This window comes from Erythrolamprus reginae, chromosome 3, assembly GCF_031021105.1.
Source record: "Erythrolamprus reginae isolate rEryReg1 chromosome 3, rEryReg1.hap1, whole genome shotgun sequence".
Classification (NCBI taxonomy): domain Eukaryota; kingdom Metazoa; phylum Chordata; class Lepidosauria; order Squamata; family Dipsadidae; genus Erythrolamprus; species Erythrolamprus reginae.
In genome coordinates this window covers 15944389-15969689 of record NC_091952.1, presented here as the reverse complement: position 1 = coordinate 15969689, position 25301 = coordinate 15944389, and the positions used below count along the sequence as shown (strand labels likewise).

Below are 25301 nucleotides of genomic sequence, written 5' to 3'. Positions count from 1 at the left end.
ATTATTGTTGTTAGCCGCCCCGAGTCTACGGAGAGGGGCGGCATACAAATCCAATAAATAAATAAATAAATAAACCAATCAACCAACCAACAAACAAACAAATAAATAAATAGGGGTCAAATAAGCAATGAAGAAACAATCAATATTAAGAAAAATCTTAGGATACAAGCAACAAGAAGCCAATCGTCTTTCCTTCTGCTGCTTAGAGGGAGCTGTAAAGCACTGTGAAGTAGTATATAAGTCTAGGTGCTGATGCTATTACTCTTATATGTTGTTCTGAAGGCAACATTTACATTGCCATTTTATGGAATGTCCTCCAAAGCATTCATCTTGTCATTTCCCATGTTGCCCTGGGGAAATTTGGGATTAGAAGATCACACATCTTGGAGAGAAATTAGTCTACTGATCGACCTAAGCATAGCTTAGCATGATCTAAGCATAGCTCATAAAATTATCTGCTACAATGTCCTTCGACGACTTTTTCAGCTTCAGCCACAACAATACACGAGCACACAACAGATACAATCTCAAAGTGAAGTGCTCCAAACTTGACTGTAGAAAATATGACTTTAGCAAAAGAGTGGTTAATGTCTGGAACTCACTAGAATAGAATAGAATAGAATGGAATGGAATAGAATAGAATAGAATAGAATAGAATAGAATAGAATAGAATAGAATTCTTTATTGGCCAAGTGTAATTGAACACACATGGAATTTGTCTTTGGTGCATATACTCTCTGACTATCTGTGGTTTCATCACCAAACCCCCAAAACTTTATCCTTAGACCTCACCCAATCCCTAAGAGGTCAGTAAGGGACATTCATAAATGCACCAATGTGCCTACCATCCCTTTCCTAATGTTCCCTCTTATCAGTACCCATCCCATGAACTTTATTCTTTAAAGAATAAATTAGAATTACCTTATGATATGTAAATAGGTATATTGCTCTTGAGTTAAAATGATATATAGAAAATATGCCCCCCATTCAACAACTACTTCAGCTTCAACTGCAATATCACAAGAGCACGCAACAGGTTCAAAGTTAATATCAACCGCTCCAAACTTGACTGTAAAAAATATGACTTTAGCAATCGAGTTGTTGAAGCGTGGAACTCATTACCAGACTCCATGGTGTCAACCCCCAACATTTTTCCCTTAGACTTTCTACGGTTTATTTCTCCAGATTCCTTAGAGGTCAGTAAGGGGGCGAGCATAAGTGCACTAGTGTGCCTTCCATCCCCTGTCCAATTGTCTCTCCTTTATCTTATATATCTTTTCTCCCATCCATATATCCTTCCTCTACTCTTCATTGATGTATTCTATTCTCATATCTCTTCTTCTATCCCTTCCCTGATATTTACTACTACACGTTTTTATTCTCCTTAACTTTCAATTTGTATTGGACAAAATAACTAAATAAAATAAATAAAATAAAATTTTGATGGAGGGGTATGAATGTTGTTTGGTGGTGGGCATTTGGAACACTGAGCACATTGTTATGTGTTGTGTGAATGTGTGAATGTCTTTTTGATATATTCTTATTCTTAATTTAAAAATTAAATTAAAAAGTACCCATCTTATGTATATAAACTACGTTATATCTATGTATATTACAAATACGCACTTGACAAACAAACAAACCAATATAAAATAAAATAAAATCAATTAAAAAAATATGCTGGCCTTAATAGACATCTGCTCTGGGCTAAATAAGCAGAGAGTTATTTTCATTCCCCTCTAAGAATCTGCCATCTATTGAAGCAGTCTCAAATTAGTGCCAGATCTATCCTCCAGTTTAGTTCTTCTCCACCTCTGTGCTGGCAGAATGCTTTAATTAGTAATTCCACTGATTGAGCACAAAATATATAAAGACAAAAGAGATGTTCTGCCAATAAAGTGTCATTCCTTCTTCAAACACTAATCTAGCCCCAAACTTGCAATCTGTCAAACAACAGTAGGACGTGAACCTTCATAGAGATGACCTTGGCCGAACTTGAATAAAGCTAGGTGGGGTAAGACAAGATGGGAAGGTCCGTGTGTTAGTGGTAAAATGCACCCTTACACAGAAGCTGCTTTTATTAACACCCCAAAACAGATGAACGACTTAAAGGAAAACATTTACACCAAGCTGAATTGAAGACTCGGTCAGGAAAGCCCAGTAGATCAAATTGTTTCTAAGCACTGACCATATTTCAAAGATAGTATGGTTAGCAAATGGATTGGCAGGAAGAAATCAACAATGATTAAGTCCAATGGACGGATTTATTTAAAACATTCCAAAGTCACACACTGATTTTCACGGCATCTGCCTTTTTCTTTGCTGCGCTTTTGCAATATAATAAATAAATAATAATAATAATAATAATTGAGGAATTTTCAAGGTTGTAGACTAGGTTGGAAGTAAAAACACAAAGAGAGGAAAGTAATGGTAAACCATGTTTGCATTGTTGTCAATAAAACAATGCAGACACATCCGAGACAATTGTGACTTAAAAGGGAGACTTTAAGATGTGAACCAACCTCAGTTAATCAGTGGCAACTCCAAATCTCTTCCAACAAATGCTCTGTCCTACACATTGGTAAAAAGAATCTAAATACTACACACTTGCACAAACTGAACTCGCAGAGGACCCTCACTCAGTCAAAGACCTTGGAGTACTCATTTACAATGACCTAAGCGTCAGAGCCCACTGCAACAGCATTGCCAAAAAAGCACTAAAAGTCACAAACTTAATTCTACGCATCTTCTTCTCTAGAAACATCGATCTACTAACCAGAGCATAAAAAACATTTGTCAGACCAATTCTTGAATAAAGCTCACCTGTATGGAATCCACACTGCATAACAGACATTAATACAATTGAAGGAGTCCAGAAATACTTCACAAGAAGAGTCCTCCACTCCTCCTCACGCAACAAATTACCTTACTCCTCCAGACTTCAATTACTATGTTTAGAAAATTTACAGCTATGCTGCCTCCTGATTTAAGTGTTGTTCATAAAATCATACATCACAATGTACTCCCTGTTAGCAACTACTTCACCTTTAACAACAACACAAGAGCACGCAATAGATACAAACTACCGTAAATGTAAATCGCTCCAAACTAGACTGCAGAAAATATGATTTCAGCAATAGAGTGGTCAACGCCTAGAATTCACTACCAGGCTCTGTTGTTTGTCCCCCAATCCCAAAATCTTCAACCTTACATTATCTACAATAGACCTCTCCCCTTTTCTAAGAGGTCTGTAAAGGGCGTGCCTAACCGTTCCTGTCCTAATGTCTTTTTATCTTTTCTATCTCTACTTTATACTTATGTTAAACATACTACAATACAATACTACATTTGCACTGCATTGGCAGTTCTGTGTTAGCAAAAACTTCAGAAGAGAAGGATTTAGGGGTAGTGATTTCTGACAGTCTCAAAATGGGTGAGCAGTGTGGTTGGGCGGTAGCAAAAGCAAGTAGGATGCTTGGCTGCATAGCTAGAGGTATAACAAGCAGGAAGAGGGAGATTAAGAGGGTGATCCCCTTATATAGAACGCTGGTGAGACCACATTTGGAATACTGTGTTCAGTTTTGGAGACCTCACCTAAAAAAAGATATTGACAAAATTGAACGGGTCCAAAGACGGGCTACAAGAATGGTGGAAGGTCTTAAGCATAAAACGTATCAGGAAAGACTTCATGAACTCAATCTGTATAGTCTGGAGGACAGAAGGAAAAGGGGGGGACATGATCGAAACATTTAATTATGTTAAAGGGTTAAATAAGATTCAGGAGGGAAGTGTTTTTAATAGGAAAGTGAACACAAGAACAAGGGGACACAATCTGAAGTTAGTCGGGGGAAAGATCAAAAGCAACGTGAGAAAATATTATTTTACTGAAAGAGTAGTAGATCCTTGGAACAAACTTCCAGCAGACGTGGTTGGTAAATCCACAGTAACTGAATTTAAACATGAATCCATCCTAAGATAAAATACAGGAAATAGTATAAGGGCAGACTAGATGGACTATGAGGTCTTTTTCTGCCGTCAGTGTTCTATGTTTCTATGTATGACAAATAAATAAAATTAAATTAAAATAAAGTTGTGAATGCCCCAACACTGGAAGTTTTTAAGAACACGTTTGACAACCATTTGTCTGAAGTAGTGTAGGGTTTCCTGCCTAAGCAGGGGACTGGACTAGAAGACCTCCAAGGTCCCTTCCAACTCTGTTATTCTATTCTGTTCTGCTCTGTTCTGCTCTACTCTTCCTGTCAATGAACTATATTCAGCAGATCCAGTTATGCTGGGAAGAAAGCCCAAAGCCAGATCCTTAAAGCACATCAATAGAGCATGCATTTCCCACTTGTACAGTATGATTCCAGAAACTTGATGCAGGATTTATTGCCCATAATAGTACAATCTAAAGAGGAAAGGTGTACATGTTTCAATGATTCAGAATCTGGTATGCTTTTATTCTGGTGAGCTTCTAATAGAAAGCATGAAAATAACTTCTGTGACAGATTGTGTACAATATTCCAGGAATAGAGATGCCAGTTTAAGATCTGGTGTTTCCCCCACTCTTGGTGAACAGCCCTGCCATGCAATTCCCATGGAGGAAAGGTTGCAAAAACGATGCAACCGCTGTTATTCTGTTTTTCTCAGGATTGAAGGTTTAGGCAAGAAGATGAATGAATCTGTGAAGCAATGAAGCAATGAAGACTGCTTTAAATTGTATTTGTGTTTGACGACTCCTAAGAAAGCTCATTATTAGTAAAGTAAGATTTGTACAGACTTCATGTGTGCTGCATTCCTTGTGGTCCATAGCTGGGCAGAACAATAGTGACACACATAGAATCTAGGCAAAATCTCTTCCAGCATAGTGAAATGGTTTATTTATTTATTGTTAGAGTTGAAAGGGACCATGAAGGCCATCGAGTTCAATCCCCTGCCCAAGCAGGAACCCTATAGTACACCAGTCAAGTGGCAGTTCAATCTTCTCTTAAAAATGTCCAGAGTGTTGGAGTTCACAACGTCCACTGGTAGGTTGTTCCATTGGTTGATCGCTCTGATCGTCAGGAAGTTCCTCCTTATCTCCATGTTGAATCTCTCCTTGGTCAGCTTCCAGTCGTTGTTCCTCATCTGGCCCTCTGGTGCCCTGAAGAATAAAGTGATCCCCTCCTCTCTGTGACATCCCCTCGTATACTTGTAGACTGCTATCATGTCCGCTCTGGTCCTCCTTTTCTCTAGGCTATCCATGCCCAGTTCCCTCAGTCTCTCTTCGTAAGTCTTGGTTTCCAGTCCCTTAATAATCTTGGTTGCTCTTTTTTGCACCTTCTCCAGAGTTTCAATGTCTCTTTTGAAGTGTGGTGACCAGAACTGAATACAATGTGGTCGGACCAGGGCGTAGTAGAGTGGTATTAAGACTTCCCTGGTCTTGGAGTGTATCCCCCTGTTGATGCAGCTGCCCCAAAAGCTTCCTATCTAGCCCCAAATCTCTCCAAAAATTAGCTAAATTAGAATTTTGCACTGTATCTGGATAAGCACAAAAGTAGGCGAACAGTTTTCTACAAAGGAGCATCAAGAAGAAACTTCGGGAGTTTAGCCCTTTGTGCAATTTAATTCCTCCCTCCCAAATGTTCTTGAAATTCTGAAATTATTTTCTATGAAGAGTAAATGTACCTCTCAGAATATCACCATTTTGTAAAATAATCACTCTCCTGAATGGCTCATTTTGGGGAGAACTTTGTGAAACTCAGATAGCTGAGATTAACATGCCCAATCACCAATTAGGATCTCTATTCTAGGGTGGGGGTTTTTTTCTGCCAAGAAAATATATCCTGAGCATCCATTTAAGTGGGTTTTTCTGGAAAGCAGTTTGACTATTAATGCTTCCTGGGGTTCTTTCGTTGGAAAGAGATTGAGAGCAAATTATCACTAGGTTGATTTTATTCAGCACCCGAAGTTCTCGACATTGTGCCATCCTGAACAAATAATTGGGTGATGTTCCCCTCATTATCTTTCCCCATCCATTAAATATGAGTTTTTGGAACAGAAAAGATTAAAGGGGGAAATCATTTCCTCGTGAGTAAGACTATAGCCATTATTACTTTTTAGTCTGGAGTGAAAACAAATAAGAGAAGACACGAGAAGAATAAATAAATCATGCACAGCGTGGAAATGATTCTCAAAGGCGTTTTTTCTTCCTCTCTCATAACTCAGGACCGTCTTCACTCTACAGAAACTATATGCAGGAAAATTCAAGGCCAATAAAATTCATGAATTAAATTAGTGGCTTTTACAGGTAGTGGCGTCCAGAGATATATGTGATAGAGAAAAGGGAGGGGGGAATTATGAACTGTGTTCAGTTCTGGAGACCTCACCTACAAAATGATATTGATAAAATTGAACGGGTCCAAAGACGGGCAACAAAAATAGTGGAAGGTCTTAAGCATAAAACTTATCAGGAAAGATTTAATGAACTTAATCTATATAGTCTGGTGGACAGAAGAGGAAGGGGGGACATGATCGAAACATTTAAATATGTTAAAGGATTAAATAAGGTTCAGGAGGGAAGTGTTTTTAATAGGAAAGTGAATACAAGAACAAGGGGACACAATCTGAGGTTAGTTGGGGGAAAGATCAGAAGCAACATGAGAAAATATTATTTTACTGAAAGAGTAGTAGATGTTTGGAACAAACTTCCAGCAGACGTGGTAGGTAAATCCACAGTAACTGAATTTAGACATGCCTGAGATAAACATATATGCATCCTAAGATAAAATACAGGAAATAATATAAGGGCAGACTAGATGGACCATGAGGTTTTTTTCTGCCATGAGGTCTTTTAATGCCGTCAATATTCTATGTTTCTATCACAAAAAACAGTATTGGGCTTCAAGCTTTGCTCCTTTTGTAGATGCAATGTGACATCACACCAGTGGTGAAATCCATTTTTTTTTACTACCTGTTCTATGGGCATGGCTTGGTGGATGTGGCAGGGGAAGGATACTGCAAAATTCCAATCCCCTCCCCACTCTGGGGCCAGCCAGAGGTGGTATTTGCTGGTTATCCGAACTACTCAAAATGTCTGCTATTGATTCTCCAGAACCTGTCATAACCTGGTGGATTTCACCCCTCCATCACACCCATGCATAGAACTGTTTTGTGATGTTGCTAGTGTCATTTTGACAAAAGCATTGGGTTTTGCAGAAACCTATGTTAGAGACCACCAGTTTAGATGGCTATAAAATGGAAGGTCCCATCGGCCAGACAAGGCTGATTGGTGGGGCTGCATGGGAGGGCCTTCTCTGTGGTGGCTCCAGCTCTATGGAACCAGCTGCCCTCAAAGACTTGTACTGCCCCCACCCTTCTGGCCTTTCGAAAGGCTGTGAAAACATGCTTGGGCAGCAGACCCTACACTACTTCAGACAAATGGTTATTCAACATCTTCTTAAAAACTTCCAGTGTTGGAGCATTCACAACTTTTGGAAACAAGTTGTTCCACTGATCAATTGTTCTAGCTGTCAGGAAATTTCTTCTTTGTTCTAAGTTACTTCTCTCCTTGTTTAATTTCCACCCATTGCTTCTTGTTCTACCCTCACGTGCTTTGGAGAATAGGTTGACTCCTTCTTTGTGGCAACACCGCTATCATGTCCCCCCCTGGTCCTTCTTTTCATTAAACTAGCCATGCCTAGTTCTTGGCAACCGTTCTTCACATATTTTAGCCTGTAATCCCCGATCATCTTTGTATGATGGAACTTGGCTGGGCTAGTTTGATTTAATTGAGCCATAACCAATGGTAAAATTAAACTAACTTAGATTTTTAATTTAATTTAAGAAAACTGCATGAACACCATCAAATGTTGAGCTTTACTGTGCAAAAATTTTAACAAGACATTTTAGCTAGCTTAGCAAGATTCTGATTGAATTTCACACATGAACTGAAGCATTCTGATTTAGAAGCATAGGAGACCCTCTTTCAGAAAATCCCAGTTCCCATAATTCAATGTTGCTGATCTGTCTATTGGTGATTTCTAGTGATGGTCGAACCCAATGGTGTTCGGGTTCGGCAAGTTCAGCCAAATTTTACGCAAAATTCAGCCAAACCCGAACCAAACCCTGCTTTTTCGTAATAATAACAAGACCTCCCTTTGAAGGAGCTGGGGAATCCCTCCCACGAAGAGATTCCGGGGGCGGAGCTTTGACGTCACCGGCAGGTTGCTAAGGACGCCAAGGTGACCACTTCCTGAATTCCATGGAATCCAGGAAGTGATCACCTTGGCGTCCTTAGCAACCTGCCAGTGATGTCAAAGCTCCGAACGCCGAACACGACCCTAAACTTTGCCCGAAGTTTGGAAAAATTTCGCGTTCGTGTTCTGCATTCTCTGGAACCAACTCCCCCCAGAGATTAGAATTGCCCCCACCCTCCCTGTCTTTCATAAACTGATTAAAACCCACCTCTGCCGCCAGGCATGGGGGAACTGAGATACACTCTCCCCCTAGGCCTTTACAATTTTATGCATGGTATGTTTGTACGTATGATTGTTTTTTTATATAATGGGTTTTTAACTGTTTTTTAATATTGGATTTTGTTATTTACTGTTTACTGCTGTTGTTAGCCGCCCCGAGTCTGCGGAGAGGGGCGGCATACAAATCCAAATAATAAATAAATAAATAATAAATAAATAAATACTGAACACCGCAAAATTCGGCACGGACCCGAATTGTGCAGGTTCAGCTCGCCCATCACTGAGTGATTTCTCAATGTCAGAAAGTAGATTCCCCCTCCTCCCCCCGGTCCGGCTTCAACCTGATACTTTCTGTATGCAAACCCAGTGCTGTTTTAGTCTAACCTTCTCAGTGTGGATTTGGCAATGGTCCATCACTTCTTTCCATATGACTAAAGGATCACATGGCAAGCATGAATATGGATCACCCCTTGGCTGGGCTAGTTTTATCTCATGTTATTTTGAGTTGACTGGGCTGATATCGATTGGATTGCCTTCAACTCCCAATAAAGCCACAGCACATGGACACCATTGCCATGTGAAAATAGCTGTCAGGTGGTAGAATGCTCAACATTTTCCACATTTCATCAATAGCTCATGTGTAATTTGTCTTTTAAGACTCATTGATTTCAAAAGGACTGGCTTCCTAGTGAGTGTACAGGTTACAGACACTGTAGGAATCCATGTACAGTGGTCCTTAATTTGATGCCATTAGACAGTGTAATTAGCGGGAGCTCATCTGTTTCTATATATTTCGGAAATGAGCTAGGTCCACTTCTGTTTTTCCATAAAGGCTCACTGGGTTAGAGGAGGCATCCGGTCAATGTCATTTGTTTTTCATTCCTCGTTATCTTGAATTGTTCCATCCAATTATTTCAATCCAGAACGTCTTCTAAGGCTTATTAATTCCTTTAATGAAACACCCCTCTGAGAGGTATTGACCTAGATTGAAAGGCATACCTTATCACACTCACATGCATATTGTGGTCAAGGGACTTCTTGTGGGGTCAAGGGACAGGGAGGGTTTTGCCTTCTCTTTTTGCTCAAGATCCCCAGGTACAATTGGTGGGCCACTGTGTGACACAGAATGCTGGACTCGATGGGCTTTGGCCCGATTCAGCATGGTTCTTCTTATGTTCTTAGGTAGACTGAACTAGACTGAACTATTTGGAGCGCCTTCTGAACTCAGGTCCAGGATACTTAAAGGCTTTCAATCCAGGATATTTAAAGGCTTGCCTTTCTACAAAAGTCCTGCCTTATTCTTTTCACTCTGACAGGAGGGATGTGTTTGGGTCTCATCTTTCAAAGAATGTCATCTGGTAGGACCCAGGAAGCATAACTATTCTCCCATGATACCTGCCTCTGGAACACCTTACCACCTGAGCTCAGATCAGTCCCAAACCTGTTGGCTTTCTGGAAAGCATTGAAAATCTAGCTATTTGCCCAGCTGGGATGGGGGTGGAGTGTTTTGAAGCCCAGTTGGATTTATATTACCTGGTATTGCCTTTGTTTTTGGCTGTCATTTTACCTCTGAATTATAAGTTTTATAAGGTGTGTTTTACACAGTTCTTTTTAAAAATAGGGGTTTCCATTTCAATTTCGTTTGCCACCCAGAGTTGTAGTGAGAAAGGTAGATAGATAGATAGATAGATAGATAGATAGATAGATAGATAGATAGATAGATAGAGATTATGGGGAAAGAAAAAAGAAAGAAGCAGAAAGAAAGAGAGAGAGAGAGAAAGAAAGGAAGAGTGAGAGAGAGAGAGAGAAAGAAGAAAGAAAGAAAGAAAGAAAGAAAAAGAAAAAAAAAGAAAAAAAGAACCAGGTGAAAGTGGGAAACAAATATAAGATTATGGCTACCACATTTCTTCTCATGTCTTTTTTATTAACCAAAATAGACATCAGATTTTAAAAAAAACATCATTAGCCTTGTTCTTTTTCTTAAAAAAGAAAAAAACACCAGTTCTGTAACTATGTTTTCTTACCTGGCACTTCCAGGAGTTTTTAAAATAACATTCTTTGTAGTTCTTTCCTGTCAGAGAACATACTGATCTCAAAGAAAAAGTCTGTGATGGTTAGGAATAGTGAGAATATTTCTCCATTCTTTTTTTTTTAAAGTCTTTCTTTTATATGCCGTCTCTTTTCTGATTTTGATGCCTTATTTTTTTTTTAAAGAACAAGAATCTGAGGTAGGGACATCTTGTTCTACACTGAATGCTAAATAGTCTAGGGACAGTCCTTTGATTTCTTAGCTTAGAAAATAATTTGCACAAAAGAAAATTAACAGGTTTAATTCTCATGTGTCTTCTGTGTGTGGGAGGATACGTGTACAATCAAAGCATAATAGCATAATATTTGGAATTCACTCATAAAAAATAGGTTTCTGCCATTCTGTATTCCGCGTGGAATAGTTAATCATAGATATATATATATACAGTGGTACCTCTACTTAAGAACTTAATTTGTTTCATGACTAGGTCTCAAAATGGGTGAACAGTGCAGTCAGGCAGTAGGGAAAGCAAGTAGGATGCTTGGCTGCATAGCTACAGGTATAACAAGCAGGAAGAGGGAGATTATGATCCCGCTATATAGAATGCTGGTGAGACCACATTTGGAATACTGTGTTCAGTTCTGGAGACCTCACCTACAAAAAGATATTGACAAAATTGAACGGGTCCAAAGACGGGCTACAAGAATGGTGGAAGGTCTTAAGCATAAAACGTATCAGGAAAGACTTAATGAACTCAATCTGTATAGTCTGGAGGACAGAAGGAAAAGGGGGGACATGATCGAAACATTTAAATATATTAAAGGGTTAAATAAGGTCCAGGGGGGAAGTGTTTTTAATAGGAAAGTGAACACAAGAACAAGGGGACACAATCTGAAGTTAGTTGAAAGATCAAAAGCAACATGAGAAAATATTATTTTACTGAAAGAGTAGTAGATCCTTGGAACAAACTTCCAGCAGACGTGGTAGATAAATCCACAGTAACTGAATTTAAACATGCCTGGGATAAACATATATCCATCCTAAGATAAAATACAGAAAATGGTATAAGGGCAGACTAGATGGACCATGAGGTCTTTTTCTGATGTCAGACTTCTATGTTTCTATGTTTCTATGTTCTTAAATAGAAAAGTTTGTAAGCAATTTTTCCCATAGGAATCAATGTAAAAGCAAATAATGAGTGCGATTGGGGAAACCATAGGGAGGATGGAGGCCCTGTTTCTTCCCGTGAGATTCCTAGAGAGGCCCCACAGAGGCTTCTCCCTGCCTTTTCTGGTTACAGTTTCGGAGACTCGGGTTTGTTAGTGGAAAATGGTTCTTGAGAAGAGGCAAAAAAATCTTGAACACCCGGTTCTTATCTAGAAAAGTTCGTAAGTAGAGGGGTTCTTAGGTAGCGGTACCACTGAATTTGGATGTATGCATATTTTACCAGGGCTTGCTGGAATAACTGGGATTCTGGATTTATCATATCTAGACATCTTGATAAATTTCAACATTGTGCCAAGGGGGATTCATGGGGAATATACTTTGAGGTGAGTGGGCAGAAAAGCAAATGATCTTTATTTTTCCAAGGAGGAGGGGAGCTTAAGTTTCGTTTCTGTTATTTTTTTCCCAAGAATTGTTCCAGGTACTGAAATAAGATTATGACAAACACATCTAGGATGTTTCCGTGGGTGTTGCATAAAATTGAGCTTAGGTGTAAATGTGTGTTTATGAAATACGAGGCTTACTGTACGTACAAACGCCAAACCTTCATGCTCAGAAGAGATTAGGACACACTTTTCCTTTCTCCCCCTTGAGATGGAGAGTGAGTGTGGATATACAACCTCCCTTCTCTCACTCCCGTCCCATTTACATAACATTTGTAATCTAATAAAACTCCTGGGGAAATCCCCATGGAGGACAGTGCCTTTTTTCAAATGGATTAGAATTGGGGAAACGTGACTGGTGGGCTGCTGGCGGTTCGAGAGAACCTCTAGCTAAGATTAGGTGGAGTTTGCGGACCCCCAAATCCCACTTCTGGCTGACCTTGCCTATCCACCCCACCCCTCCCAGGAGTCCCCATGTGACATGTTTTCAATGCAGATAAGTACAGGGCACTCACAGAGGCTCAGGGAGGGCCAAAAATGGGCCTACTGGAAATTCGGGAAGGCTGCAAATGGGCCCATTTCTGGTCTCCAGAGGGCATCCTGAGCCTGGAGAGGCCGTTTTTGCCCTCTCGGAGGCTTGAGAAAAGCTTCTAGAGCCTGGGGAGGGCAAAAACATCACATACACACATAATGCAGGAGGCTGACTCAGCCACACCCACCATGGCCACGCCCACCCAGCAACCAGAGGACCCTTTGCTAAAATTCAGTGTGTGTTGGAATCCAATGTATGTTGGAAGTCAGTGTACGTTGGAATTCAGTGTATGTTGGAAGTTGAAGTCCAAATATCTTCAAGTTGCCAAGGTTGGGAAACACTAGTGTAGACGAACAGCCAATTGTATCCAGATTCTGGGGTTTCAAGTATGTGTTCATCATTTGTTTTGATTGATAGCTTCTGTGATTCACGATTGTTATTGTATTTTCATTTATTTGATTGTATTAATGTGAGATGGAATTGTTGCCAATTCTCTTTTATATTTCTTCTGTTTAAGCATTTGTACCATTTTTCCCAAGCTTTGTAAAAATCTGATTCATCCCTATCTTGGAGTTCCGTGGTCAGTTTTGTCATTTCCGCACATTCCAGGACATTTTCCAAGACTCGTGAGGGGATATGCGTGCGTGTGAGATTTCGGTGATTTTTTTGCTTCTGCACATGCGCGGAAGCAAGGAAATCACCGAAATCTCTCTCACGTGTGCATCCCCTCACGAGATTTTGGTTCTTGTGCATGCGCAGAAGCAAAACCACCCTGGGACATGGTGGAAATAGGAATCTCCAACTTCCTACAACCACAATTGAGCCCAAAATTTCTATTACGTGACACATTTGTTGAGTAAGTGAGCTTTGCCTCCATTTTATCAGCTTTCTTGCCACAGTTGTTAAGTGAATAATTGCAGTTCATGAATTAGTCACCTGCAATTATTCACTTAACAACTGTGGTAACTTCAGCCTGATGATGGTGAATGTGATTTCGCCAAAACGTTGCAAAGAAACTCAAAATATTACACAGGGAAAAGCCAGAACTCAGAACAGGCTACATATATGTGTGTGTGTGTGTGTGTGTGTGTGTGTGTGTGTGTGTGTTTGTGTGTGTGTGTGTGTGTAGGGATTGGATACTGTAGCCTAGAGGATAATTCTCTGCTTTACAAGGCAAAGGTTGCAGTCTTCTTTAATTTTCAAATTCAGCAAAAAAACATATGACATATATATTTGTTTTCGTAGATTTTCACGGGTACAGGTATGATGGTCTTGGTATATTCAGGTTTCTTCCCATGTAGGATTTGGAAATTTCTGGCGACGTTTCGACGAGGTCCCACTCGTCATCTTCAGGCTGGTGCTTCTGTCCTTGTTCTAGGGCGAACACAGCGAGACCTGAGCTGACTTCCTTCTATAAATACTGGTGGCTGGGTGTGGTTTGATGGCTCAGCAATTGCCTGCTGTGTAGAAACTTCCTGGTGAGTCAGTGGGGTAACACCTGGGGTCGTTGATGTAGCTGAGGTATGCTGATTAGTTAATGGTTGTTGATTAGGCGTGATATCCTGAGTAGTTGGAGCTTGCAGGCTACTTGATTGTTTTGCAATGTGTGTTCTGAGTCTGGTTTCAGTTTCTATGGCTGGGATACGTTTCAGGGCTGGTTTCCAGATGTCTGGTAGGCAGGAGGTATCATCCCGCTTCATATTTTGGGGATGTTTTTCTATCTCGATGGCTTCCATGATTATTTTTTTGTTGTAGTGTTCTGTTTTGGAAATTAATTTAGTACTGTCAAAATCAATTTCATGTCCTGTAGTTTTGAAGTGTTAGAAAAGGGAGGAGGTTTTTTCTTTTTTCCTTAATGCATTCTTATGTTCTGCAACACGTGCATTTACTCTCCTGTTACTTTGTCCAATATACGTGTAAAATCTGCCTAGCCGAAATAGATCTATCCTATTCTCCCTTAATTTTCAAATTCAGCAAAAACATGTGGCACACACACACACACAATGTGTGTGTGTGTGTGTATGTACTGTATATACTATGTGCATATATTTCAAACTTATATTTCAAACCACTTTATAGAGTGGTAAAATAAGAACATCAGGTCCAACTCCACATTTACACCCACAAGGTCAGAACAGAAGTGCATAAAATATTTGCACCATCTGGTGGTCAACTCTATTTTTTTTAGCAGCACAGATCTGATAGCATAAGAAACCAAGTGCAAGAGAAGAAGTGACAAGGCAACCCATGGCCAGGAAATGCAAAAGGCAGAAGGAAGCATTTCTCTTTTAATGAAAGATTACTTTAAACAGAGGTAGTAATTGTGTCTAGAAACAACACTTCATGTTGAGAAACAGGGTGGTGAGGCCTGATCAACTACACTATAGAACTGCAGAAAGAAAATGGGACCATTTTCCATCCTGTGTGGAGCCAGCATTCAGGATGGCTTGTCCTCATCCATTCAAATAGAGGACTGGGTCTATTTTTTTTTTATTGCTAGGATCCGCCCTGCTGTGACCCAGTTTTGACTCAGTCCTCTAAGCTAAAGTATAGTAAATCAGAAAGCATAGATAATGAAGATGTGTTCAGGAGCTTTCCATATAACAGATGATGGGAAAATGCTCTTTTGAGTAGAGGTGAACAACCTGTAACAACATTTACACCCACAAGGCACTCTAAAACTTTAAAGCTAAATGTCACAGTAAGGATGGGAAAGTACTTGCAAGGCTTAGTTTCCTTAATACTCTATACGGATAGTCCCATCAACAGTATGATTAGTTTTCCTCTAATAAGGGGGTTATGGGACATACATTCCAACTTGGTCTGAACTTCCTTGTGCTGAATTGCTGATCTTCAGGATAGGCCACAAATTGGGCTAGGATGGAGGCCAAATTTTCAACTGTAAGTCCTTGACTTACAACAGTTCATTTAATGGCCATTTAAAGTTACGATGGCACTGAAAAAAAGTGACTTGTGACTGTTTTTCATGGTTAATGACCTTTGCAGCATTCCCCATGGTCAGGTGATCAAAATTCAGATGCTTGACCATTGGTTCATATTTATAAGGATGCAATCTCCATTTTCGAAGTTCTGACAAGCAAAGTCAATGGGAAAGCCAGGATGGCTCCACTCAGTATTTAAGAAAAGTAAAACTCAGAGTCCACTTTTTCCAAACTTCCGATTTGTCCATTGGGGGATATTTTTTTTGCCTCCATGGCTTCAGGGAAGCTTCCGGGGTGGCGCAGCAGGTAGAGTGCTGTACTGCAGGCCACTGAAGCTGACTTGTAGATCTGAAGGTCAGCGGTTCAAATCTCATCACCGGCTCAAGGTTGACTCAGCCTTCCATCCTTACGAGGTGGGTAAAATGAGGACCTGGATTGTGGGGGCAATAGCCTTGCTCTGTTAAAAAAAGTGCTGTTGCTAACATGTTGCTAACATGTTGTAAGCCGCCCTGAGTCTAAGGAGAAGGGCGGCATAAAAATCTAAATAAATGAATGAATGAATGAATGAATGAATGAACGAACGAACGAACGAACAAACAAACAAACAAACAAACAAACGAACAAATAAACAAACAAACAAACAAAATGGCCTTTCCCATCGCCAAAAAAAATCAGCTGGCCAGCATGCACATGCGCACTGGATCTGATACAGGGCAAAGTCTCATGCACCCTCCAATATGGCTCCATGTGCCACCTGTGGCATGTGCGCCATAGGTTCACCATGGCGCACATAGGCTGTGATAAAAAGATAATATTTTGTTTTATGTAGTGGTGCATATCATTTCTCTAATATTTCATTCGTAACACTGTAGAAGTACAATGGTTTCCCCCCCCTCTCTTTTGGGCCCACCCTTCCAGCTGTTTTGCCATTCATACCAGATCATTTTCTGCCTACCTAGTAACCCTTCCAACTTCCCTCTCGTTTTATCCGCATTAGCAGATAAAACTTGTCTGCTTATCGGATAGAGAAAGATTTCATCCATTTGCTTGAAAAAAAAAACCCCAATGTCCTTATTTTTTGGCACATAGCAAACCAGCTTCACCTTTTGGTCAATCTCATGCCTTCTTTCTTTGCTTCTTTCCCTCTTCGTTTCTCTCCTCTATTCCATTGTTCATTTATATATTTAGCATCTCACAGGCTTCAATTTAAACCCCTACCCCCAATAAAAGCTACTGCTGGGACAGAAGATGGTCTTGTGAGATTACGGATTAGATATTACAGAGCATATCTCTGGGATTGCTGGAGGGGGGAGGGTTGTAGTCTCATTGGAGATGCAGGCTCCAATCACAGTGGCTGTGATCATCTGATCCCGCAGAGGCAATCCTGAGGCTCTAGTAAAAGGGGAGGCATTACAAACACTACAAGTAGCTGCTTCGTGATGCTGTGTGCTGCTAGACACTCTCTCTCTCACACACACACACATACAGGCGCAGCTATTATATGCAGCTCCTTAGCAGGCATCGCTGTCACAATTTTTGATCAAGGAACCACCTGCTCACACAATCCGAATTATCTTCTGCCAAAGAGCAAAGCTGTCCTGACTTATCACCACCGGTGATAACCTAAATAAGGAAACAACCCACTGCAGACAAAACGGGCATAAAATGCATTTTCATTCCTTTTTATTTGTTTTGAAAAGGAAAGACGAATAGACCTTGATGCCACATCCCCAGGTTTTTCTTTTTCTGCCAAGAGTCAGGGAAATATATGGGTCAGTGAAGCCAACTACAGAAATAGCTATCCTCTGCTTAGCCAAGAACTTGCTTTCTTATGTTTGGGATGAATCAGAGAAAAGTTCTCTAAGTGCCTTTAATTCCAGCTCATGAACTAACTCTAAAAGCCATCTTTGACCGGTCTCAGGACAAATTGGAGCAACTGGAGAGGAAAAACTAAGAAGATCTAACAAAACCAAATCCAAGAGACAATGGTTCAAAACGTCATCTTGATTTTCTTTCGCAGGCGATTGAGCCAAAGACCAGCTGTCGAGGAGCTTGAAAGACGAAATATCTTGAAACGTGAGTATCGGAATCCTTTTTCTTCTCAGCAACTTGTTTAATTGTTTTGTGTGTGGATGTGGAGTGGTCTTCTCTACAGGGAGAAAGTATGTTTATTCCTCTGTGCATGATGAGTAAGCAGGAACTTTCCCCTATCTAAATTTGTTGGGCTCAGAAAATAATATCAATTCTTAGAATAACTCTGTAGTCATTAAGAAAACTAATAGAGGCTACAGTATAGTAATGTATGTGTTTGTGGGAATACAATATATAGGAGATATAAAATGTCCCGAAGTCTTTGTTCTCTTTGCTCTCAGAAAAGTCATGTGAACTATTTCACGTTTATTCCCATTCTGCTTGTTGAACAGAGGCTAAGTGAAAAGTCACCTGGAGGAGAATATTCATGGAATCTGGCAGAGTTTTGGAGCTGTGTCTGTGCTTATTAGCTTCTGACCTAGTGTACCAGTAACCAAATTTAGATTGTAGATATTTTAAGAAGGAAATTTAAAGATGACCCCAAACTGGAGATTCTTACTATTAAAAGGACAGCGTGCTGCTTCCTTCAGGCAGAAGAAATATCAGATTATTTGCAATTTCCTAGAGATGAACTAAATTCTAATTAAACCATGAAGAGGTAAATTTCTGTGCCAACCCTATGTTAAGTTCTGCAGCAATGTCAGCACTTTTCATCCAACTTTATTTCACCAACTGAATCCTATTTCACTAACGGCACATTTCTCAGGGCTTTAAACATTATTCCTTCTACTCAATACCAGACAGTTACAGTCATCAAACTTTTTCTAAGTTTTTCCAGTATGATACAGCACCTTTCATCATGTTAAGCATCCTAGCAGATAAAGTCCTATCAGCTGCTTTCATTGAACATGCTAAGCTTGGTAATGGAAGGTGTGGGGGGAAAGAAGACCTCTGCTTACTATGGCTCAATATATTTACAAATCCAGGAAAATGGGTTGATTTAGTATCCAGGTTAACACATGCAGCCAGTCAGTGAGTCATCTGATTTATGCTTTTCAAATAACACACTATCAAAGGATTAAGGCAGATGCAATTCTCTTCAACTCCAACAGAGCACAAGCCCAGATATCTTACAAAAATAAGGTAGATTGCACTCCTAAAGTCAATTTCTTGCAAACAATTTCCATGGATTCAAGCAGGCCTATCTCCTACACAAACTTGTATCAGATTGAGTTGGGCACAATTTGGTCAAAGCCTATTGCTGGGTTCTCTTTTCTCTGCCATAGCCTTGCGAGATATCTACCTCTCCCCCCCCCCTCCTTATTTCCAATATAAGGAGTGCAATAGAATAATTCTACCATAAAGGTATTCAAAAGCTTATTAGAAAAATCCATTTTGAAATTTCCAAAGATGAGGGTGTCTTTTTAGAGTGGTCTTTGCCCCAAATGATCCTTTCCAGGAGGATCTCCACCTTGCAGAATTCACATCTGTTGCAGGCTTGGCACATCTGGACTGAGAATATGCATAAATGTAAAACTATACTCCAGCCAAATGGGCTATTATGCTCCATAGGGTCCCATGAAGGAGAGTCAATTGTGGCATGGAATTTGCCACACGTTACTCAACTTGTGTATTCAAAGTGTGGCAAAGAGGCAATGGAGGTAAGGAGTAAGTCTGGAGACCCAGATTCAAGAACAGTTGCCTGGGTAACTCTCAAATGGCCAGTGGCTGCACTCAAACATCATGCTTAAACAGATTGGATCAGTTGCATTCATGTTTGCTAAAGTCATTTCTCATTAGCCTTTTTAATGTCTTAATATGTTGGGCAGCCTCTTTGGTTTCCTAGTTTAATTTACTGGGCAAATCAAGAGAATGGATCAATTCAATAAGCAACCAAAGTATGCTATGGAACAAAGATATTTCTTAGCTAACATGCAAAGGCAAGATGGATGGATAGATAGATGGAAAAGAAGGAATGGAGGGAGGGAAGGAAGGAAGGAAGGAAGGAAGGAAGGACATGAGAGATAAAGGTAGTAGTGATGTATAGTAACCTTATCTACACACTCACGCACACACACACCAGAAATTGTTAGTAATCTTCACAGTTGGTCATGCAAATATCTCTACATAGAAATGTGTGCAACTGATGTCTAATCCAGAGAGGACCAGCAAATGTGAAAAGGAGTTCTATAGTCAACATTATTATTCTTTTATTATCACATTTTCTGCGAGGCAAAGCTTTGGTAGATGCTTCTTCCTATGTAGGGATGGTCTTACAGAAACAGAAAAGAACCTTTCTCTCATACTCTTGTTATAATGAGCTGAACACAGGCCTGAGCTGACAGCAAGACGAGCAGAATAAAAAGAGAGAGAGAGACTGGATGATGATAATTTTGCAATATCAGTTACCGTGGGTGCTCAATTGGGGGTTCCCTGAAATTACTCCTGTTAAGAAAATGCCCAGTGGATTTAATTTACTTCTGCCTTTCAAACGAAACTCCCAATCTCTGAGTGCCAGACATGCCACCAAGCAGATAGCCATGCACATACATCAAGAAAGCATGTTGAAAGCTGTACAAAAAAAGCTGTACAGGCAGACAGATAGATATAGATAGATAGATAGATAGATAGATAGATAGATAGATAGATAGATAGATAGATAGATAGATAGATAGATAGATAGATGGAGGAATGGATGGATGGATGGATGGATGGATGGATGGATAGATAGATGCAGGGGTGGGCTGCTGCCCAGACTGGGAGGGATGACACAGTGGGTTAGCAAAAATGGAGCTCCACCCCAGAGCACCCAATTTTCACAGAAAGATGTTGAAAGAAAATGCAAGGCATCCTGCATAAGCCAGGCCCACAGTGTGGTAGTAAACATTTTGGTAGCCCTTCACTGGATTGATTAGTGAATGATAAATGATAAATGAGTTTTAAATCACATGTCTGCCTGATAGGGTTGATTAAGCTTAGGTCTGTGACATATACTCAGTCATGTTGGATGTTCTGGGTTTGCTGATATCAAAAGTATTTTTAAATCTTAAACATGAGGAATATTAGCAGCCACATCAGCATACTCCTTGCAAACCAACTGCTTTCTTAGCTGTGCTAGGAAGTTACACCAGCATTTCCAAGCAGATAGATGTGAAAATTATTCTGACTCTATTCCACATGATTAATAGCTCCATCATGCAGGACTGATCTCACCTATGCATTCATCCTCCTTGCACAGGACTTCGTCCCAACTGTTCAGAATAAATATCACTGGTTTAGTTGGCAAAAATAGATAGATAGATAGATAGATAGATAGATAGATAGATAGATAGATAGATAGATAGATAGATAGATAGATAGATAGATAAAAATACCAGACATGGTGAACTATTCATATTGATAGGACATCATGCAGTGGGGCAAAAGAGGCTTTGTAATTCCCACCGTTAAAAAGCAGTTGGTGGGGTTAATGCACAAAAGCTTAAAAAACAACAACAACACAACATAGCATCCTCTTTTGCATAGCATAAAATGCACATCCATGTATTGGGCTAAATAGAATTAAACAGCAACTTTCTAGCAACCAAGTGATGTCACTGACTCATAAATCTATCTGCTGCATTAAATGGTCCTGTTTAAAGATGAGATGTCCAGGTTATCTGAAGTTAACCCTAACCCCCCAACACCCACAAACACACACCTTTCTTTTCTAGCCTCTTATGCCAGTGTCATTTTTTTTCCTTTCCATTGTTTTTCTTTCTTTTCTGGTCAATCACAGTGGTTCTAGGTGGGCAAACCCCAAATCTTGACATAACCTTCAGGCTTATAGATTAGCCTGGTGCCTCTCAGTCTTTAGACTCACTGGCCGTGCTATCAAAGCATCTTTGGGCTGCTATTCTTGCAAAGAGCCTTTTTAGGTTTACAAGAAATAATTTGTAATCAATCTCATTTCTCTGAGATGGGTGGCATATAAATATGATAAATAGATATGTGGGAGAGATGGAGGGAAGGAGATTGGATGATACTTATGGTAAGTTTGACAGCTATTTTTACTGCTGCAACTTTACCGTAATGAAAGCCTAACTAGGGCTGAGCCAGCATTTGTCATTTGTGAGACGAGCCTTCTCCTATTCCAGCTAACAGGCCTGAAACATCACCTTGTTTTGCCCCTAAAGCTCAAACATTTTCAGGACCACTCCAGTCTTGGTGTCAGCCAACATTTTCAGTTCCTTTTGCTTTAATGCTTCCCACAGGAAGTGTTTCTCCTCCTCCTCCTCCTCCTCTCCTCCTCCTTCTTCTTTTCTTCTTCTCCTTCTTCTTGTTCTTGTTCTTCTTCATCTTGATCTTCCTCCTCCTCCCCCTCCTCTTTCCTTCTTCTTCTTCTTCTTCTTCTTCTTCTTCTTCTTCTTCTTCTTCTTCTTCTTCTTCTTCTTCTTCAACAACTTCTTCTTCTTCCTCCTTCTCCTCTTCCTCTCCTCCTCCGTCCTCCACCAGATCGTTTTCCAAGTCTGAAGCCCCTTTTATAGAAGGAGTGCCCTCCATCTCCCCATATGTCAGCCCTTCAAAGTAGTGCAGGCAGCAAACCAAATGTATACACCCCAACACTAGCTTTATTGTTAACAATAAGAGAATGAAAGCTCTTGTCCCTTTCCCTTGCTTTTATTTTCCAAAAAACCAGGGAAGGTGCCTTCTGAAAAGTTTTTCCACCCCTATCGTCCTTCCTGTGGATTCAGTTTTCTCTTATCTGGGCTGTGTCTCTCTTTCTCATATCACCCAAGGCAAGTCTCACAATCCCATTCCATTATATGGGCTCCTTTAGCCAAGGAGATGTCCACAATAGCATTGGTACCATAGAAAACCCAAGGATTTTCCTGGGTGATTTTGGGGAAGAAAGAGGGCGTGGTTTGGTTTTTTTCAGAGGTGGGTTTCAGCAGGTTCTGACCAGTTCTGGAGAGCTGGTAGCAGAAATGTTGAGTAGTTCTGGAGAACCAGTAGTGGAAATTTTGAGTAGTTCGAAGAACCGGTAAACACCACCACTGACTGGCTCCGCCCCCATCTATTCTTTGCCTCCAGAGTCCCAGCTGATTGGAAGCTAATGGGGATTTTGTAGTATTTTTCCCCTGGAGTAGGGAGAGAATGGAGATTTTACAGTATCCTTCCCATGCCCTGCCCACCAAGCCACACCCACCAAGCCACGCCCACCAAGCCACAGAACAGGTAGTAAAAAAATTTGAAATCCACCACTTGTTTTGTTGTCCTATCCCCACCAGGCTTACTTTATTGATACTTTCAGTGTTGTAAGCTAATTTAGCAACCTTGTCAAGTGCGAGGGTGTAAATAACCCTTGTGCATTTAGCACATTAGAGCTGAAGTTGTCGTCTCATTAAGATGACGGACCTGCAGCCAGCTACTTAATTATTAATCGGTGGATGAGCGGGCTGCTATTACGGGGCTCCTTCATTTTCCTGGCAGTGGTGTAACTTTATGATACTATAAATCCTTCTTGCACGGCACGATTTGGTCACGTTGGGTCTTCGGGGAAGAACAAACGGTCATCCCATCACCCATGGGCGAGAAGAAGCAGACCCCTAATCAGGAGTGGTCAGTGGCTTCTTTCCTGGGGAGAAAATGCCATCCAGGGCATGTGGGATGGACACACCTTCTTGACAGTACCATTAGTAGCGTTATATAACCTTATGGATTTCCATGGCATCATGGAAATTCTGCATTATTAAAGCCATTATTAAGTGAATTTACTAGTGCAGCCCTTTGGATCCGAGTCTTCCAAGTTGCCATGAAGCACACAGGAATATATAGATGACACCTGCCTGACCTTAAATAATAATAATAATAATAATAATAATAATAATAATAATAATAATAATAATAATTTATTAGATTTGTATGTCGCCCCTCTCCGAAGACTCGGGGCGGCTCACAACAATATTATACTGGCACAAATCTAATATTAAAAAAGCTAAAAACCCCATCATAATTAAAAACCAAACAGCACATACATACCAAACATAAATTATAATAAGCCTGGGGGGAAAGGTGTCTCAAATCCCCCATGCCTGGCGGTATAGGTGGGTCTTAAGTAGTTTACGGAAGACAAGGAGGGTGGGAGCAGTTCTAATCTCTGAGGGGAGTTGATTCCAGAGGGCCGGGGCCGCCACAGAGAAGGCTCTTCCCCTGGGGCCCGCCAGACGACATTGTTTAGTCGACGGGACCCAGAGAAGGCCAACTCTGTGGGACCTTATTGGCCGCTGGGATTCGTGCACCAACATCTTTGCAATCTTTGGAAAAGACACAAGCATTTTAAGAAGGTTAGGTAGATGTTTCCTGTGACTCCAGCACCTTTAAGATATCAGATCCAAAGTACTACAACAAGCCTATTATTACATGCTATTGAAACCAAATAGATATTAATTCAGGGAAATACCAGTAATGTATAAACTGGGTATGAAAATAAGATGACCCAATTTTTTTTTCAATGGATATGAATGAAGCCTCTTTGGATCTCTTTATTGGTCGGAGTGCTGTCCAATAGCAATAGCAATAGCACTGACATTTATATACTGCTTTACAGTCCTCTCTAAACTATTTACAGAGTCAGCTTATTGCCCCCAATAATCTGGGTCCCTATTTTACCAACCATCGAAGGATGGAAGGCTGAGTCAACCTTGAGCTGGGTGAGCATCGAACTCCTGACAGTGGGAATGCAGATTAGCCTGCAATGCTGCATTCTAACCACTGCACCACAAGATGATCGAACCATACAGGGTGGAATGAATAGGTTTCAGGATGCAAATGAGATTAGTATAGATTGCATTCCATTTAAACGGCCTTTGATAGAAACATAGAAGACCGACGGCAGAAAAAGACCTCATGGTCCATCTAGTCTGCCCTTATACTATTTCCTGTATTTTATCTTAGGATGGATCTATGTTTATCCCAGGCATGTTTAAATTCAGTTACTGTGGATTTACCAACCACATCTGCTGGAAGTTTGTTCCAAGGATCTACTACTCTTTCAGTGAAATAATATTTTCTCACGTTGCTTCTGATCTTTCCTCCAACTAACCTCAGATTGTGTCCCCTTGTTCTTGTGTTCACTTTCCTATTAAAAACACTTCCCTCCTGAACCTTATTTAACCCTTTAACATATTTAAATGTTTCGATCATGTCCCCCCCTTTTCCTTCTGTCCTCCAGACTATACAGATTGAGTTCATTAAGTCATGCTCTCCTTCTCATAGGTTAGATTTGATTTAGACTGATGTTCATCATCCATTCCACGTCATAAAAATCACAATTTGCTAGCAATTTGGGGGAGGACTTGGGGCAACATTCATTTTGTGTGTGTGTGTTTGGGTGTCTAGTTATTGGACCTTGGAAGTCCTAAAAGGGGTGCATATTATAGTTTCCTCAACATTTTCAACCAGCTCCTACACCTCTGGGATTAGTAGTTATTTTAAGATGCTCATGAATATTCCTATCATGCAAAGTTAAGACCGCTTCCTTGACAGTTTTTCCCATAACAGCTGAGATAGTCATTTCCATTCCTGCGCTATCCCCCACTCCCTCCTCCTTCTGTTTGTAACCAGCAATTCCGGCTAAATTAGAAATTAATTATTCGGGCTGTGCAGCTATCGCATTCAAGAGCAACTGAGAGATCCTAGTTGAAATCCACCCTCAGTCGAATC

At 40.4% G+C, this 25301-nt stretch overlaps 1 protein-coding gene across 1 annotated transcript in view; it reads left to right on the top strand.

The window, feature by feature from the left end:
* PHACTR3 (phosphatase and actin regulator 3) overlaps window positions 1-25301 on the top strand; it is a 339793-nt gene that overhangs the window by 301680 nt on the left and 12812 nt on the right. Inside the window, exon 9 of the mRNA XM_070744525.1 lies at window positions 17587-17642. Within this exon, the coding sequence (XP_070600626.1) occupies window positions 17587-17642 (56 nt within the window). The remainder of the gene's footprint in view (window positions 1-17586; window positions 17643-25301) is intronic.